Raw genomic sequence first — 18,829 nt, 5'->3', positions numbered from 1 at the left:
GGCAGGGAGAAGGTGTGATGGACTGGCCCGTCCCTGTCCGCCTGTGCTGCTCCACGGAGGGAGGAGGGAGAGCAACCGGGAGTGAATCTGAGCCTGGGAAGATGGGGGGAGGGGTGGGGGGAAGGTGTCTTTCTGATTTCATTTTAGTTGTCGTTTCCCTGCCCTCATTTGAGTGGTAATAGATTAAACTCTTTTTCCCCAAGTCGAGTCTGTTTTGCCCGTGATGGTGATTCCTGAGCGATCTCCCTGCCCTTACCCCGACCCACAGGCTTTGGGTTATATTTTCTCCCCTCCCCAGCTGTGCAGGGGAGTGCTCCAGCAGCTTCGGCTGCACCCGGCACCCAGCCCGCATCAACCCACCGCAACTTAATAGTGGTTGTGGCATGTACCTACTTGCTTTACTGAAAACACACTACAGCACCCTAGCCTGGAGGATGGGCTCGGGAGGTGGGCGCACACACACACATTTGTTTCTCGAGCACCGCTAAGGCCATTGTAGCTGAAGCTGGTATTGTCCAGGAAACAAGCCTAGCCACTGCTACCATAACTACTCTGCTGCCCATCTCTGAGCTGTTTTAACACTCGCTCGGGTTTATATACACTTCAGTCAACCCAGTTCTCTTTGTAGCCTTGGAGACCCTTCACAGTGTCCTTTTGATTTCTTTTGGCCATTCTTGCACTTTCTTGGTGTTTGGGTTTTTGTGGGTTTTTTTGTGGTTTTCTTTTTTACTTCTTTTTTTTTTTTTTTTTTTTTTTAGTAAAGATTATTTGGAAACCTGTTCAATTTTAAATGTAGTAAAAGTAACAAATGAATTTTACAGCCTCTTCTGAGCCACAAAGTCTGAATATAAGTATCAATTTCCCTCTGAATCTGAGTTTTGCATTGAACTCCTTGTGGGTTCTGACCTGTTGGCTGTGCTGCTGTCACAGGGAGCCGATGTGGAGCTTCCCTGCGCTGGGGACAGAGCTGCCACGCACGTGTGCCCAGTGAGGCCATCTGTGTGCAGGTGTGAAGGGCTGGCACCTAGAAAGGACTTTAGCGTGGGATGCACGTTTCTGATGCTTGTTAGTGAGTTCTATAGCAAAGGCTTTGCAGTGGTAGATGTCTTGTTCACAGACCTTGCTTTCTCACAAAAATGTGCTGCCTTGATGTATTTGCTGTTAGTTCGTTCTCAAGAGTTAGGACTTCTAAGTCTGTACCAGAGAGAAAACCAGCACAGAGTACTGTGATTGTTGTGATAGCTGTTGTATGTTGTGCTTAGGATCAGTATTTCCTTGGTAAAATTTAATAAGCTGCAAGTGAAATACTGGTAGGTCAAATGAGGACAGCGTGGCCTCAATAGCCACTGCACAGGTATGAGAGAATGTTGGAGAAGCGACAGCCTGCTTCGTGGTTTTAATATTTAGCAGCTGAGGGCTAAATGGTGAAATAATTAATATAAACTAGATTCTCAGTTTCTCTTAAGTTCTCCTGGCTCAGTTAGCTGCTGGTGAGTTACTCCAGTGTTAGGCAGTAGCTGAAGCCAGAAGACTGTACCTTCTGAGCTGGTGCTTTTGGGGGACCAAGGAAGCTCTGAGAAACAAGAAGGGCCTTTCGAGGTTTGGCACAATACTTTAGCCAATGCAAAATTCCGTTTTTTTTCCTCCTAAGAAGCATTTCCTACCTTTATATGGAATACTATGGCTGTGTCATTGCTCTTCCCCTTTTCAGCTGGGTCATCCCGGGAGATGCAAGGAGCTCCCCTGTGGTGGTGATGGCCAATGTCTAAAAAGCCCATTTCTTTGGGGGGTGGGGGGCAGGCATTGAAGCTATGCTGGCTGCCAGGAGGAGCAATCTGACTGCAGTAAAGCTAAAGGAAGATGTTAACAGCAAGATTAACACGTTTCCTTGTGCTTGGGAGAGGCAAGGGAAAGCAGGTGGCCCGTATAGTGGCCAGGGTGGCTCTGCCACCGGTTTCCTTACGTGTAGGTTTGGTCACTAATGAACAGCAGAAAGAAATAAAAACCTAAGTCCAGCAAGTCACTGTCAACCAGACATTTTTTTGTGTCTATTAAGGTGCAGAACGTAGGTATAAACTTACCTGTTCATTTTAGCAGTTTAAAAGTTTTATGGGAGGTAACAGCAGGAGAGAGATGTTTTTTCATTAGATGAACGTGTTTTGTCAGTCCCTCAGTCTTTATCTCTTCAAACACAGAACAAATAAAACCTTGATAGAAAAACTATTTCAACTGAGTACATCAGGTTATGATCAGAAGGCAGATTTATGTTTACAGGAGAGCTGAAGCTTTTTTTTGTTTCTTATTTTCAGCCATACGTCAAGATTTTATAAAAGAGGTTTTTATTCTTTAATTAGAGCTTTATCAGAGGCATTTGAATTGCAGCTCTGCTCACTAAAATGGTTGTTTGAATGCCTCTTCTCTTACTTGAGAAAGAGAGAACTGCTTGTATGTGTTCATAATGGTAAATGTGCAGGCTTTGCAGACTACAATATCCATACTTGTGCTTCGGATCTGTAGGAGTGGTGACGCTGTGAGGAGGGCAGGACGAGGATTAGCATAGGATCCCTGCCAGCTGCAGAAGCCTGACCCAGCTGTGGTGCTCCATCCCACTGAAGACAGGGACACTAACTAGTATATTAAACACTTTTCTACCAGTTCCTTTGGAGCTCCTGAGGCCTACCTTTCACTTTTGCAGTTAGTACTAACCTTAAAAGAATTTCTATTAAACTTTGCAGTATGATGATGTTGAAATTACAAGTTCCAGAAAACAAATAGGGTCATACATTGTACTGCTGAATCATGGAGAAATGGGACAATACTTCCTTGAGTTAGCCTGATGAAAGTGAGGATGCTTTTTGGTAAAGGTTACTCAGCGTCAAGTGGAGGCTGACTCTCATTTTGTATGCGCATTTATCTTCTGCTATCTCTCTAATTAATGCTTCTGTGCTGTGCTGGGGAAGAGGTGCCAGGTACCTTTTGAAATGTTAATGCCAGTAGAGTATCCTGGTTCGCTGTCAGTTCCAGAGAACCTGCCGCAGAGGTCAGCAGTGAAAGATTTAATAAAACTTCTGTCTCCCAGGGACTTACCAAATTTCAGCCGTACAGAGACAACAGACTTCAAACAGTTGCCTGCCGTTATGTGTCTTTTCTCTGGTCCTTGCTGTGTGGGCTTACATTCCCCAAAAAGATTAAGTGATATGTTTTGTTCCTTTTTGTAGCCCAAGTGTTTTTCAGCATCCTCAGTGCATTGCTTCTCTGCAAAATGTTATGTACCTTAGTGTAAGGGCTCAAAACCTGAAGAGATTTTATTAATATATTTAAGGTACTCAAGCACATCCTCACAAAAAAACCAAAGGGTCAGAAGTTTGCTCAGTTGCTGCTCTGTCTGCAGTTAGAGAGCAGGACAGAAGACCTCTTCATTAACGACATGGGAGTCACCTTTGTCTTTCAGTAGTTGTATTGTCATCAGATGTTCTGGTTTCCTCCTTAAGGCTTCATGTCTTCTGTGTAGGTGTCTTTTCATACATTTTTGTGTAGCAGTTTACCTTGTATGACTGGTCATCCTCCTTATAGATAGGTGTCAAGGTGTCTCTTTTCTGGCCATGAAACAGAAAAATTAATCTATAATATGATCTGTATGTGGAAATCAGAAAAGAAAATGCACAACCAAACATGAGAAGCATAATTAAGACTTTTGAAAACCTGCAGATTGCTCCTTGCCTGTTGCTCAGTAAGGGGATAAATCTTTTCTCATAGTACTTGTGAGTCATTGTGTAGAAAGGGCTCTAAAGGATTTCTACTACAAGCTACTTGCTGCAGTTTCAAGCCCTGAAGAAGCAAAGGGCTTCTTCAAATTCAGCCCCTCCTGCATGTTTTGGAAGATTTTGGAAGTACATAAAGAAATGCTAAACTCAGGGCAGGTACTTCAGGTACTCAGGTGAGGGTGAGTGAGTTATGGAAGCAGTGAAATCCCAGTGAACATCTTGCACATGTAACTGTTTGGTTGTTCTTGACTTTTAAGTGTTGTTATGGTGTGAAAGTTGACAGAAAGGACAGATAGTTAAAATACTAGCCATCAAACCTGACTTTTGAAACCGTATAATGAGTTTTCAAGCGACACTGTAGGGTTTCATCATAACTATCTAATTAGGAGGAAAAAATGTAATATGTGTGTTTCTAGCTTGTCTGGGAAAGAAGAGAAATTGTTTCTCTTGCCTTGAAAAATTTTGTTCTCACTTTGTAGCAGCAAAACCAGCTTAAGTGGCATGCCATGAAGAAGCCCTGAGCTGGCTCTGGCTTCTAGTGCTGCCTTTTTGAGACCAGTATCTAAATTGCAGTTTGTGTGCTTTGTCCCTGCTTTCGTCTAAGTTTTAGATCCAACCCCTCTGATTCCTCACATGCAGTCAAAAATGGTGATAATGAACAGTTTACCATTCTCTAAGGTAATGGCTGTCTCTCCTCAATTTTTAGGGCAAATTCTGCCATCGGTTGCTTTGACTTGAAAAGAGGGAAAACAGTTTTGGGTGTCTTATCGTCCTGTATCTTCTCAGTTAGCCAGATACCTTCCCCTCTCTGAGGGAGTTGTGGTTACCTTGCTGCTCTTCTCCTCCCTTTTCTCTGGCCTGGTGTCCTAGAAGACCAGAGTGGCGCTTCTGGATGCGTACTTATGCTTCCCCAGCTTTCAAAATCATGTGCTCGTGAGTGGCTCATGCTGAGGCACTGGTGCTTATTCAGGCAGTGGATTAATAAGCCACCCTAAGCCATGCTGCCCTGTGCAAGGATGAAAACTCACAGCTTACACACACACACACAAACACACACACCCCTTTCTTCATTCTTTTTGCCAAGGACCCAACAGCAAGAAGTGGTGTTTGAGCCTGTGAGATGCTGAGTTTCTTCTGAGAGGTGCTGAACAATTTCAACTTTAATTGGCTCAGAGGTGATGGCGACAACATTGCAGTCACGCATCCTTCATTTTAAGCCATGCATCAGTCTGTAAACGATAAAAAAGAAGCCACAGAAGCAGCAGTCTCTGGGAGTTGCTTGTCCTGTGCACACTGGGGTTTTCCTGAAGTACTTGTACTTACCTGAACACCAGAGAGTGTTCAGCACGGTAGAAAACAAGTGAGCAGTTCTTAAATCTCAGAGCATTGCTTTATGTTGTAGTGCATCGATTGTAAATGGAGAGTGGTTTCAAATATTGACAATTAAAAGGAAAAATGCAACAGTTTTAGCCATCATTAACACTTTTCTTTGTCACTGAGGGATAAGCTTTTGAGGCAGAGCATTAGCTGCTTGATTTTCATTAATGATAATGGGAGCGAGTTGGCTGTCCCCTGCAGAAGATGTCCCCCTGATGTATGCTTGGCATAGTAGTTTGAGCTGAGAGTAATATATTCTCCAATTTATTTCAGATACTTTTTTTATTATTTGCAAGGTGACACTGCATACCAGGCAAGCATAAATGAATGCGTTATTGCTCTCGTATCTTCACAGGCTTTTATCTTTTTCTTTAAATCATAGCATTTGCAAATAAAATAATACTTTTATGCTCTTTAACAGTAAATTTTTGAAAAGTAAGGAGAAAAGAGGCTGTTCTCCAAGGCTGCCAGATCTTGCCAGGTACCTTTAACCACAAAGCTACCAGACTAATCCATAGGTTTGGTAACACTCTGTGCCAAGAACTCTGACAAAGATGCATGTGAACCTGCTGTGTATGCCTCAATGTATGCATATACTCACTTTCTTTGCTAAATTGGGGTCTGCAGTACTGTTGGGGGTGGGTGTGTCCCACCCCCCCGCCTTTTTTTTTTTAAATTGTGTTAAAACTCATCTGGGTTTATTGTAATGTACAAAATATTGTTTAGGAATTAAGTTCTGTGTAAGCAGTTGCTTAATGAACATTAGGGGTTGTTAAGGTCTTTGAAGAAGGCATGGGCAAATGGGTTGGGGTTGTTGTTTCTTCCTGAATTCCTCCAGCAACTAGCACAGCATTGTTGTCAATGCCACCGTGTTGTACAGGGAGAAGGGAGGCTTTGTGGATTGCAATAACAGGAATGTGAACCATGGAGTCCAAAAAAGTAAGCTAGCTGATTTCAAGAGAGTTTTGATTAAGAAGCAGAGGGTGAAGGAGGTAAGGACGGTGCTTTAGCTGTTTTTTAAAGGCCTGGTGATAATAAGAAGTTATGGGATCCTTAGTGTGATCTGTTCAAGGTGAACCAAAACAAAATGCTTTATGGTCAGTTTGAAGTTCGTTAATTGCATCGGTATTTAGCGTTTGGCTTTTGAGTTTTAGGTGTGCCCCTTACTTGTGGTAACCTTGCAGGTAGTACCAAGAAGGTATTTATAGATTGAACAGACATTAAATCTGAATGTATCTCGCAATCTAACATCTCTCCTTTCCCCAGCAATGGCCCTGCTTGCATCTAGATGGGTCATCTGTATATGCTGCTTTGAGGCAAAATATAAATGGCATCTGCTGGTGCTGTACCTGTCTCTGAGAGTTAAAAAGACGCTGATCTTCACAGCAGTTAACAGTATGCTTTTGACAGATTTAAGCAGACTCAACAACTTTCTGATGAGAACAGCCCTCGCTTACCCTTCCAGTCAAGACCTACAGTCAGGCGGGCGAGCTGGAAGTGCACCAACACTTAGCAAATACAGATTTGGGGGCATTAATTTTTGTTTGTTGTGTTGGTGGTTGTTTGGTTTTTTTAAAAACTATGATCGTAATTTTTATCCTGAAGTAATACTTACAGTCCTTTATCTTGTGTTTTCCCAAGTACTAGATGGTTTTAAAAGTCTATGCTGATTTCAGTGACTTTGCTTCATGTTAAGTCTGTAGCATTTTATCTTCACTGTATTTTTTTCTGCTGGGAAGTAGTTTGTGTCTGTCTGTTAGTTCCAGGTAAAAGACACCAGTTTTAAATTTATTTTTAGTAGGAGGGAAAAAAAAAAAGCACAGGGAGCCCACTCTGTGCCCTGGAACGATACAGCAGGGACACGTACAGCTTGTCTGCATGAGATTGTTTTCTGTGCTGTAACTGAAGGAAGCAAAGGGTACCACAGATACTGCCTTTAAACATTCATGTCTCTGATGTTAACATTTGTTTAAAAAAGGTTAATTGCAGGCAATTATGTGCTAAAGGAGCTACATCCCAAGAAAAGTCAATAGTACTAGGGAACTGTAACTTTGAATTAATGATAGAACTGAACAATTATGTCAGAGGAATTTACTTAAGGAGGCAGCACGGTTTTTTATTTTAAACTGCTAAGGTGTGCTGTGTTGTTTTTTTGGTTTTGTTGTGGTTTGTGGGGTTTTTTTTTCCTTTTCATAACTATATAAAAAGCCATATTTACAACTCCAGACTGAATTCTCAAAGTGAGTGAATAAAAAGCCAAGTATTCTGATGTTTTAAATTTAATACCTTGTTCATTAGTGTTGATTATTTAAAAAAAAATTGCTTCTTGAATTAAGCTGTATCCATTAGATGCGTTTCTTAAAGGCAAACGAGGCATAGTTGTGCTTACTTAGCATGAGGACCTCAGAGTTTAAGTACCTTATATTTATTTTGTAATCTGTGTCTATGGTAGGAGTCGATTACTGTTTTATCATACTGGTGACTAATATTTCATTAGTGTATCTTGAAACTATGGCAAACGTTCTGGAATCTATTTTTTTCCTGCTCTCCAGCTCAACGTCATGGGAGTTCATAAAGCTGTTCAGGAAACATTCAGCTTTTATCCAATTTGGATAAATCCCCTAGCTGGGATCCACCTCAAAACTGCTCAGAAATAGTGCTGTTTTTCCTTGGTAAGCTAGTTAAAGGTTTCATATTGAAACTCTGGGAGGTTTTGTGTTTGGTTTTTGTTCGTTTGTTGGTTTTTTTTTTTTAATATTATATACATGAAACATAAGCAGGCTGCTACGGAAGTGCCTTCAGGTCCTTATCTGAAAGCAATCCTGGCCCTCCTGACACCATACTCATTTTAGATGGATTCTGTGTAGCTCTAAAATACTCCGATGAGAACAAAAACCAAAACAACAAAGAAAAGAAATACTACAGGGGAAAAAAAAAAACAAACCAAAAAAAAAAAAAAAAAACAACCACCAAACAACCCAACCGAACCCTCATCCCCAAAAAAAGGAAAGAGAATGAGAAGAGAAAGAAAACCTCTGGCTGGCCCAAAGGCTCTGGGGATTTTTGTATTGCGCAGTGCATGGCGTTTTGCTGCTTGACAGCTCTAGAAAAGGCTGGGTAGATTAGACTGATCTCACAGGAATTTTATACTCTTAGCCCTATTAGGACTGAGGAGTTGGCTCACTCCTGATCAATGTCAGTGTGAAGCAGCAGAGAATCAAGCCAGCTGAGCTGGTCATGACCTTATCTGCATAGTGATAATTAATAGCTAATAAGACTGGTAAAACATGGTTCTGAAACCCAGTAGGCTGCATCATCTGGACTGTTTAGAAATTAAAATTTTAAATTGCACTTTGAAAAGGAATTAAAGACATCTTTTGCCATCATGGGCAAGAAGATAACCTCCTTTGCTAAAGGATATGTGCCATATATGTCACTGAAATAATGTCATCTTCAATACGGTTATGCTACAGAATAGGAATTATTCATGAATTTGAGGTCAGAGGGTAGGAAATCATGGGTTAGACTAATATAATACCTATTTTTAATCTGTACTTTAAATAAGGGCAGCGATTTTAAATCTTATGGAGGGGCCTTTCTTGTTACGTTTTTCTGACAGAATTTTCTCTGCTCACATAGTAGTAAGTTTGAGATGTGATTCTGCAGAGCCTGTTCTCCTGGGTTAGTCTGTCCTCTGTGGTAAATATGAAACTATTCCAAAGCAAACAAGTGAAATCCAACTATTACAAAATATTCTTAAATTACTTTAGTATGAGGGGGTTTTCCATATATGTTTCCTCTCAACTATTTCCCCTTGTTCTGTGTCAGCTAGCGCTGAAGTTAGTCAGGCTGGGACAACTTCTCACATGATGGCTGTTCTCTACTTGTATGAATTGGAGAAGAGCTTTGACTCAGTTCTGCTCCCCTGAATCAACCAGTTTATTCTGCAGAATTCAGGAGGACCAAGTCCAGTGCAGCTTTTGGCTCTTGACTGAATGTTGGGTTGCTCTTGCGGGTCCGTGTAGTCAGCAAGCTACAAAGAGCAGCCGTCCTCCAAAGATAAAGCTAAAACATTTTATGATGTTTGTGAGGCAGACAGTAGAAGTCAAGATTTATTCATGATGGATTTTATTTTTTTTGTTCATAGGAGTGACTTTCTGAATTTTCCTTGTTTCTGGTGTTTATAATATTGAAGGAGAAGAGAGGAAAGAACTCTTCTCTTCATGTACCTTCATGTGAGGCTTAGACTTTTTGCAATTTTGAAGTTCCCAGCCACAATTCATTATTCTCTGTTAGTCACTTCTGGCTTTGTGGTGGCTACAAGTGAACAATTCAGAGGGGTCGTTTGAAACATGTTTCCTGACAGAGGAGATGCATTCAGGCAGCATGGCCAGGAGCCCTGACAGAGCGTGTCAGAGGAGCAACTGAGATTCGTGTTTCTTTTGCTTGTAAAAAATTCAGACAGAACTTCAGCTAGCTTTTGTCATGGATATGGTTTTATTTGGGATGAGAGCAAAACCTGTGCAGGTGCATTTGATTCTGAGAATATACTTTTTTGGCTAATTCTGCTCCCAGTTATGCTTCTTGAAATGCTCGGGAGAAGTGAGCTGCATCAAAAGCAGCGCGACCAGCAGGTTGAGGGAGGTGATTCTCCCGCTCTGCTCTCATGAGACCCCCCCCTATGGTGCTGCATCCAGCTCTGGGGGCCCCAGACATGGGCCTGTTGGAGCGAGCCCGGAGGAGGGGCACACAGATGCTCAGAGGGCTGGAGCCCCTCTGCTGTGGGGACAGGCTGAGAGGGTTGGGGCTGTTCAGCCTGGGGAAGAGAAGGCTCCGAGGAGACCATACAGCAGCCTGCCAGTACCTAAAGGGGCCGACAAGAAACCTGGAGAGGGGCTTTTTCCAGAGGCCTGTAGTGATAGGACAAGGGTTAGTGCCCTTAAACTGGAAGAGGGGAGATTTAGAGTAGCTGTAAGGAAGAAACTCCTTCCCATGGGGGCGGCGAGGCGTGGGCACAGGCTGCCCAGAGCAGCTGTGGGTGCCCCATCCCTGGCAGTGCCCAAGGCCAGGCTGGACTGGGCTGGGAGCAGCCTGGGCTGGTGGCCGGTGTCCCTGCCTGTGGCAGCAGGCTGGACCTGATGATCTTTAAGGTCCCTTCCAACCCAACCCATTCCATTATTCTACATGATTCTGTGATTTAAAAGCACTGCAGTCTGTAGTTACTGTAGCAAAAAAAAAAGGAAAAAAAAAATGACAAAGACACTTTTGGACTTACGGACTGCATTTCAGTAAGATAAACAACTTCAGGAGATCAGCTTTTTAATCAGAGCGGATGCCTGTGTGGTCCCACCCGGGCTGGCCGTGGCAGCTGGGCTGTGGCTCCTCCTGCCCAGCCGGCTGGGACACTGCTGGGGCTTGCAGTCAGGGCCACCACTGGGACACCTAGAGCAAGCTTCCTCTTAACGTCTTTGTTTCAATCAGAAAGAAATGAAAGGAAAATAATGAATGGAAAGAGAATACCTGTAGGTTTTTTAGGCTTGCTGTATTGAGTAAATATTTAGTTGGGAAACTTGTGGAAAGGTACAAAGGCAGCAAATTAAAATCTCAATTTTGAAAATGCAATATTTTTTTGTATGTTGAAAAGGTTGATCTCGACAAAGGAGCAAATCTAATTTTCTGTTTAGTTTTTGCTGGTTTTGAGCTATACTGTCTTGGGTGTATGAAGTAGAGTACTGGAGCGTTTGCATTTCTTTTAGCTGGTTTCTGCCTCCTCAATAAAACCCAACGCAGAAGGGACTGCCCTTCCCCCCGCTCTGAGTGTGGGAGAATCACGTTTGGAAAGATTATTTTTAGGACATATCCTTTTATAACAGCCTCAGTAACAGCAGAGAGCAGGGAATTTGAAATGCCATCATTGCTTGTGAACTAACACAACAATTGTGCTTATCGGATTCTGCTGGAGCAGCTTTTGGTTTTCAAAGGAAATGGTGGCCAGTGACCACTTGAAATCTTTGAACGGTGCCAGAATGTGAGGTTTTTAAAAGTTTTACTGATGTTTGTAGACCCTGCAGCATTCTTCTAAAATCATGCAGAAGAAAAATATGTCCCAGTATTCTTTGCCCAATTCCTCGTAACTCAGCTTGAGCTGTATGCTAATTTGCTGATGAACCGTCACACCCCTTGTAAAGTGTAGTAACCTTGGAAAAGAGAAGCTCTGTGTTTAATCTGTTAGAAAACACCGAAATCACAGCTTTAATTTCAAAACTCAATTCAGCCTTATCTGTTGAAGCAGTGGCCACACTTTCACCTGTCTTCTTAGCTGCTGCTTTAAACTCCGATTTGTGCCAGATGGAAAGCTGTATTTCTCTTTGTGGTGGATCTTTCCGGGTTTTGTTTTTGGTTTTGTTTTTTTCCAAAAAAATCTCCTAAACTATTCTTTCTGTAAGGCAGTTGATGTTTCATTATAAATTTGGTAAGAATTTATGCAGTAAATATTTTGAAGCATTCTGCTCTACAAGAAGCAGGTTAAGATAAATATCACAACGTTATTTCTGTGAGTTTTGCAGCAGTGTTACTGTAAAATGATGGTTGGGATTTAATTCAAGTTAATACACGTTTTGTACATCCAAGATGTGACTTAAAAATCACTGAGTACTTGGTTTCTGGTTTTTGTGGGGGAGTATTTTTAATAATCAAGAAGAGCAGAAACCAGATGACATCAGTAACAACTAAAATACAAATCTGTGGAACATTTGTGGCATGCCAGCTGTCCAAGAAGCAGCATCATCATCATTTTCTGATAAATGATACCCTCTGAGGCTTGATGTACAGCACTCGGATATACTTCTTCAAATACTTTGCTGACTGAATGATACTTCGAAAGATGTTTGAGAGTTCTCTTTCTAGAACTGTGTAGATCCAAGTCTTGCTTTGCTGACCCAGGGAGGTGTGTTAAGCATCAAAGCAATGTAAAGCTCCTTCAGCAAAGAAGGGACATTTGATTTACCAGATTTAGTTTGTCTGTTACCCTATTTAGTGTCACCTCATATCAACCCTTGTTTTAACGTGCTTTTAAATAACTTTTATTCCCTTGAGAGATTAATGCTTGTACCCCTTAGTGCTCTTGAGAAAATAAATATTAAATGTAGTAAGATGGATTAATTTTTCATTTCACTGCTCATTGCTTTCCTTTCAGCTTCTTGCCTGATTACATCAGCGGTGATTTTGATTCCATTCAGCCTGAAGTCAAGGAGTACTACAAGGTCAAGGTAAATTAAATCTCTTTGATGAGTTTGTGTGTGGTAGAGCATTGTAGGATCCACCCCATTAGTGTCCCCATTGGTCATTAAGTGATTCTGGCTCCATTGGTTTCTTTGAGGCTTCAGTTGTGAGGCACCTTCCAAGCTCAGATTTTGTGCTCTGCCTGGCACCCTACTAATGCTTACAGTAAACACGGGAGGTGCGGTACTGCCCGAGTCCTGCGTAGTCATAGCACCAGCTCAAGACGTAGCTTGTACTTTGCTGGAGTTTATAGCAACTAGAAACTAGGGTAAAACTTCCTGAAAAATCTGTGACTTTTTTTGCTTGGTGAGATACAGAGCAATAAAGATTTATGTCCCATGATGCCCGTATGGCTGGCACCCATGGACTTTCTAGAGTGAGTTTCTCTGTGTGATTTTTGCATGATACGACTTTACCTTTTTAGCAGGAAGCTGCAGATGGAGACATCTGCCTTTTTCACCACCCACTGAAGCATTGAATTACGCCCCGACTACTTCTACTTCACTACAGGAGTGCCCTCCTTAATGGGTTTTTGGACAAATTCCTGTATACATTAATTTATTCCCAGTGTAGCCACCGTGTTTCTAGTGAGCAACATGAATGTAAACTCGCATTTCTTAGGTCTTAGGGCTCAAAGTTTTGCCTTTAGCTGACTATTTGGTATTTGATGCTCCACCTGCTTGCCTGTGCTGAGCGTAGTGCTTTACCCTCATGCCTTGGACAGCAGGTTTTGTGAATCCAGAGTTTGACTCGGAGTGCCAGCACACCTTTGCAGTAGGCTTAACCTGCGAGAGCAGGAAGCGTTTGATCCTTGTGAACTGCAGGACTCAAAGTTCCGTGATACGTCTGCTGCTAATTTAATGTGTGAGGCTGAAATTTGCCTAAAAATCTTCCCCGATGGACTCGGGATCAAATGGTTAGAACAAAAGGTTTCAAACAGTGCAGGGAGGGCTCGAGGAGTGTGTAGGAGTGGGGTTTAGTCCCTCTCTTGAGGACTGTGGGTTGTTCTACCTCATTTGTTTGGAAGGGAGAAGTGTGGAATGGCCGTCCATCCTGGGAGAACAGCTCAAGAAAAATGCTCGGGAAGCTTTGGGTTACAGCTGGGGAAGTGAAAATAAAATAAAAAGCTTTGGATTAATGCTGTTCATCACAGCCTGGAAATTCATGACCTGTGAGTTAATGGGGAAACTGCATGGCTCTGTTCAGCACAGACGGTGGCGTTAATGCTTATATAAACTGTGTGTTTGTAGGTAGGTGAGTCCTACTAGAGAATGCAGGTTAAGGGTGGCTGGACAGAGAGAGGGGAGGGGGAAGAGGCAGGAGGGGGAGGAATACAGTAGAATAGGGGAAGGGATAGGCAGAGCTAAACTGGTATTACACTTTTTCATGGGGATTACTCTTCTGGCCACTGCATCCCTTTTGTCAGCTCCATCGTATCTGACTTTGATGTGCAGTTTACATCTTCTCTGTGAAAGCGCAGTGAACCTTCTGCTTCGTGCGGAGTTGATATACCCATGCAAGTGCTGGACTGGTAGGCTGTAAAGAAAGCAGTGTTTCATCAGGATTTTAAAGGTGTACCAAAGGGTATAATCTAGCCTACATATTCCTTGCCTGGTGTCCTTGCACATGACTGAGGGAAACACAGTTTAAGTTTAGAATTTTAAGTTTGGGTGTACATGGTAGGAAAAAAATTTTTTTTTTTTTTTTTCTTTTTTAAATTAAACTTGTGTAGTCGGAAAATTAGAATGGTAAATATGGGTGAGTATCTTAAGAAGTCTTGAGAAAATAATGTAGTAAACTACAGAATTTGGAGAGAGAGGTATGCTGCTTTTCTTGTAAAGTATCTTGCCCAGTAAAGCACCCTTTGTACTCCAGGCGATTTTCAGTCACTGTCATTTGGCAATGTGCTCTGTGTTGATGACCCAAAATAGGTTAGGACTGCTTAAACAGGCTGTGAGAGAGCCTCAGGTGAGTAGATGGGTGCAGGGCCACTGGCTTGGGGAAGCGTGGCGTCACGTTGGGACTTAGGGTGGCTTCCTGCGCTGTCCTTCCTCCCTCACCAAAGCACTCCCTCACCCGCCTGCAGATTGCACCCAAGGACCGGGTAAGCCATTATCAGGAGATAATATCGCTGTATTGTTTCAAGCATTTCTCTTTTATCAGTTGTTGATGGTTATGAATAGGAAAATGGAAGAACTGTAGTAGTAAAGCTTAGGCTGATGTGATGTTGCTGTTTTCAGTAAGCAAGTGGATGAGAATCCACAGTCATCCCACCTGCTAATAACTGGTTGGTGTTGCCCTGCACAAAATAAAGCCCTTTTGCATGTTAGCTTTCAATATTGGTTGCAAATAACTTTGACATTTGCATACACCTGCAGCCTTCCCCTTCCCCAGTCTTGCTTTCAAATCGTCACCCTTGCTTGACTGGGAAGCCTGAACTATTCCTACCACACAGAATTACATGCAAGCACGTACATTTGTCATGTGCTATTTCTCCATTTCAATTGCCTACGTCAGTACCAAGAATGTCATTAGTTAGCTGGGCTTCTCTGAAGTTGAACATGTTACCTTCAGGCAACAAAATACTTGTTTTTCCTTTGAAATGTGCATCTAGGTAAGCATTAGGTCATCAGCACCAAATAAGAATATTCTGTCAGCGTTCCTAACATTTCTGCTCCATTTGCTGCCAAGCCACCTTTCCCATTCCACCAGGCAGCAGGCTGTCCTGCCTGAATTTTCCCCATCCCATGCAGTTGTCTTGAGCTGCTGCCAGACTCGGGTTAGTAATGACTTAGAGTGTAGCTATAGCTTTAGCTTCCAAATTCAGACTTTCTACGGAGAGTATTTTACACTGTAGTGTAGATTTGAATTTCTTGGTGCCCCTTGGTTTTTTCCATGTGTACCTAAAATGTAATTTATCCCCAGATGTTACACAAAGGAAAGGTGACGCTTTTTGAAGGCACCTATGTGGGGTAAGTCAAAAGCTCTGCTGGTCTGGCTGTAATATTGCTGTGACCTGCAAGGAAATGGGCAGGGGGTGATGGTGGTGTTTGTGTCTGCATTCCTTTGTATGTGTATAACAGAGTAATTCATTACGGCCAGCAGAAATGAGAAGCTGTCACATGCATGGAGTGAATATGAAGGAAAGTGAAACAAGCAGCAAGCGCTGAGAGGTATTCACCCTCTGCACTCCCATCTGCCTTTATCTGTGATGTACAGGGAATAGTCAAGCCAACTTTTCTGTCGCTTAAGTTTGAATGGGTTGCTGTAGATTCATGTGCCAGGTGAAGGGAAGGGCAAGCTGTGGTGGAGGAGCTGGAGGTTCCTTTGTGTAACATCTGGGGATAAGTTACATTTAGGTACACATGGAAAAAACCAAGGGGCACCAAAAAATTAACATCTACACTACAGTGTAAAATACTCTCCATGGAAAGTCTGAATTTGGAAGCTAAAGCTATAGCTACACTCTTAAGTCATTACTAACCCTAGTCTGTCAGCAGCTCAAGACAATTGTGTGGGATGGGGAAAATGTGATGATTTAATTTATACCTAGAATTAAAGTGATTCTTTTTTATTTTTTTCTTTGTGTTTTTGAAGCTGAAGGTAAGTTTGTCTGTGCTTTTTAGAAACATGCTTGATAGTTCTGTTACGTATTATATTTACAATGGAGTGCCCGTGAACTTTATTACTTATTTTTTCCTTTCTCTTAATAGAAGCTACCCGTATTGACAGAAATTAAAACATCATGACTATTTTTGCCTATCTGAAGATAGCACACCACTGGTTAAGAGGAGCTACTTTTTCATAGTAAAGCTTATGGACGTTAATTATTGAGTTATAAAACATACTCATTTACAAGTGTTTGTCAAAGACAGCCTAGTGCAGTGCTGAGTAAGAAGGGGGAGTATTAAGCTCAGTGTGTGAAACGAATTATGGTTCTGTAAGGTATTGTCTATAAGCAGTTGCATCATCATCATGAAGCAAGGACAGCTTCACGCCAGGATGTTGCTGCTAGGCTTGGAAGGTTCTCTATCTCATTTAAGTGACGATAGCAAGAACAGATATATGCCACTACAGGAAACACGACATACAGATTCCCAAAGCCAAAGGTTTTTTACTGGAAGGAATATCTTTAAGCCAATTCCTCTGGCATTTTCAGTTGAGCAAGGATTATGTGATAAGTGTTTCCATTTTCCCTTAAGGAGGGTTATCACCATTGTGTCGGGGAACCTTACTTAACTAAAGTTCACAAACACGAAGCGAATAAATCCATTTTTTCTCTGATAGGTGTGGCATGACATAGTTAATGAAGAGATCTAAAGGCCAAAGTGCTTTTTTTTCAGTTTTGTTGGAAAGTAATAGGCTTATGAGTGGGATGTGTAAGTGACGGCTTAGGTGTGTTAGGCTTTTGGGAGAGGATAAGTAAGCATACATCAGAGGTTATTCAGCTCTTTATTTCCTGCAGTCTTGGGTTTGCTTCTTTGGCTTGTCAAGTAGGTACTTGTAGTCTTCTATTCTTTATATTTAAAAAATCAGTATTTCCCCCATTTCTTGAAGTGTTAAGTAATGTTAAAACTGGATAACACTGCGCCACAACTGGAAATGGAGTATCATGTTTAAATTTTCCTTTTTAAATCATATTGCACTGTAAAGGAACTATAAAGACTAACAAGTCAATATTCTTTATTCCATATATCTTCTGTCATTGTTAGGTATTGAGAAGAGTTTTTGTTCTTTTATTATAAATATGCATGCTCATATGATCCCATAATAATTGCAGTGGCAGTCTTTCCCTGTGTAGTCTGGAGTGCATTGGAAATGACACTGGACAAAGCAGGGACGACTTGTGATATTTCTGTCATTGCAGTTTCATCTGTTTCTTGCTTTTGCTGAATGTTTCTATTATTGAAACCTTTTAGACATTACTTTGAAGTTAAAGCAGCCATTTGTATTGTTATGCCTCAAACAAGGCTTAGTTTCTGAAGCTTTGAGACCAAAGTCATTATCTAAAATTACACCAAATCTGTACTTATGCCTAGAAGCAGGAGGTTGAATCCAGTGCCCTTTGAAATCCAGATTACACTATTTATTAAAAATCTAGTTTGGTTTTTCTGCTGAGCAAACTTCATGTGCTATAAAGGGCTTCTGTAGACTTAGCAGGCTCTGCTTCAGATCTGTAATTAAATGCTGTAAAGTTATTTACAAGTTCACTGTTTTTCCTATTCTCTTTTCTTTTTAAGCCACATACAGCTACTTATTTTTCCAGGCAGTTCTGCAGCTGTAGCACTTTCCCTTTCCTTTTTCTATTACGCTTCCAGGGTTTAATGGTTATCAAGGCTGTAGAACTGCTTAATAGGTGTGGTGTGGGTATTGTCTTTTTGTTCTGTGACGATGCTCCTATAATTAGATTTACAAAATGTATTTGTAGCATTGAAGTAGTACTTGTACATCTAATTTCTACACTTTCTTGATAAACTGTGTATTTTATTGTCATATTCCCTGCTTGCTTTCTGAGCCCAAAGTTTTGAATAACTTTAGTAATTCACATTGTTAACTGATTTCTCTCAGTTGTATTATTACAATTTAAATACGTGCAAAACCATTGACTTTTTCTGCGACTTAAAATTTACCTTTCATACCTAAATGTTGTTTTTTTTTTTTTTCTGAAAGTAGTTTTTGATACAGAATGGGACTTTAAGAAGCTTGACTCATTTAAAGCAGTGTTGTTAGACTGAAAATTTTTCCAGGAAAAACACGATTCGTTTTAGGGCCTGATTCCTTTGTGAGAGTTTTTAAGGTTTCAAAAGGAGCTGTAAAATTTGTGTAGGTGGATCTGAAACACTGCTGTTGAACAGGCTACTCCTACCTGACAATCATGCCTTAAGCTTTCATGCAACCCCTTTCATGTGTCCTGCTGAAGGCATCTCTGACAACTCTAAAAAGTGCTGTGCCAATCCCAGTTCAGCTTCTGATGTGTTGAGGGTGCCCAGTGGCGCCTGGTCTTACAATCAAGTTGTAATTTTTTTTCTACTGATGTACATTCACTGAAAGAGCCTCACTGTTTTAATAAAGATAGAGGTTCATCAAGGGAAAATGATTTATAGGGCTGGGATGGTCCTGTTGTGAATAGCTCAAACTGAATAGGACTGTATATGCAGTTTGGACTGGAAGCTTTCTGTATGTCTTAGTTCTGTAATTACTCGATGGGAGCTTTCATAAAATGGTTCCAATCTTGAATAGTACATTGAAGATCTTGTCAAGATCGTGTAGCCAAGTGAGTTGTGTAGGTGGTTTGGGTTATGTGGGTTTCTTATTCATGCCAAACAAAAGCAATAGCATAATGTTCCAGAAATGTCATAAATTTGTAAGAGATCCTGTGCTCGGTGGCACTCTTGGAAAGGTGAACA

General features: G+C 41.5%; 1 protein-coding gene across 4 annotated transcripts in view; it reads left to right on the top strand.

The window, feature by feature from the left end:
- TPK1 (thiamin pyrophosphokinase 1) overlaps positions 1 to 18,829 on the top strand; it is a 314,750-nt gene that overhangs the window by 138,681 nt on the left and 157,240 nt on the right. For all 4 annotated transcript variants that reach the window (XM_080386111.1, XM_080386108.1, XM_080386110.1 and 1 more), the window contains one exon: positions 12,337 to 12,409. In XM_080386111.1, the coding sequence (XP_080242237.1) occupies positions 12,337 to 12,409 (73 nt within the window). The remainder of the gene's footprint in view (positions 1 to 12,336; positions 12,410 to 18,829) is intronic.

The sequence above is a fragment of the Falco punctatus genome (genome assembly GCF_963210335.1).
Source record: "Falco punctatus genome assembly, chromosome: 4".
Lineage (NCBI taxonomy): Eukaryota > Metazoa > Chordata > Aves > Falconiformes > Falconidae > Falco > Falco punctatus.
This window is presented reverse-complemented; position numbering and strand designations above follow the sequence as displayed.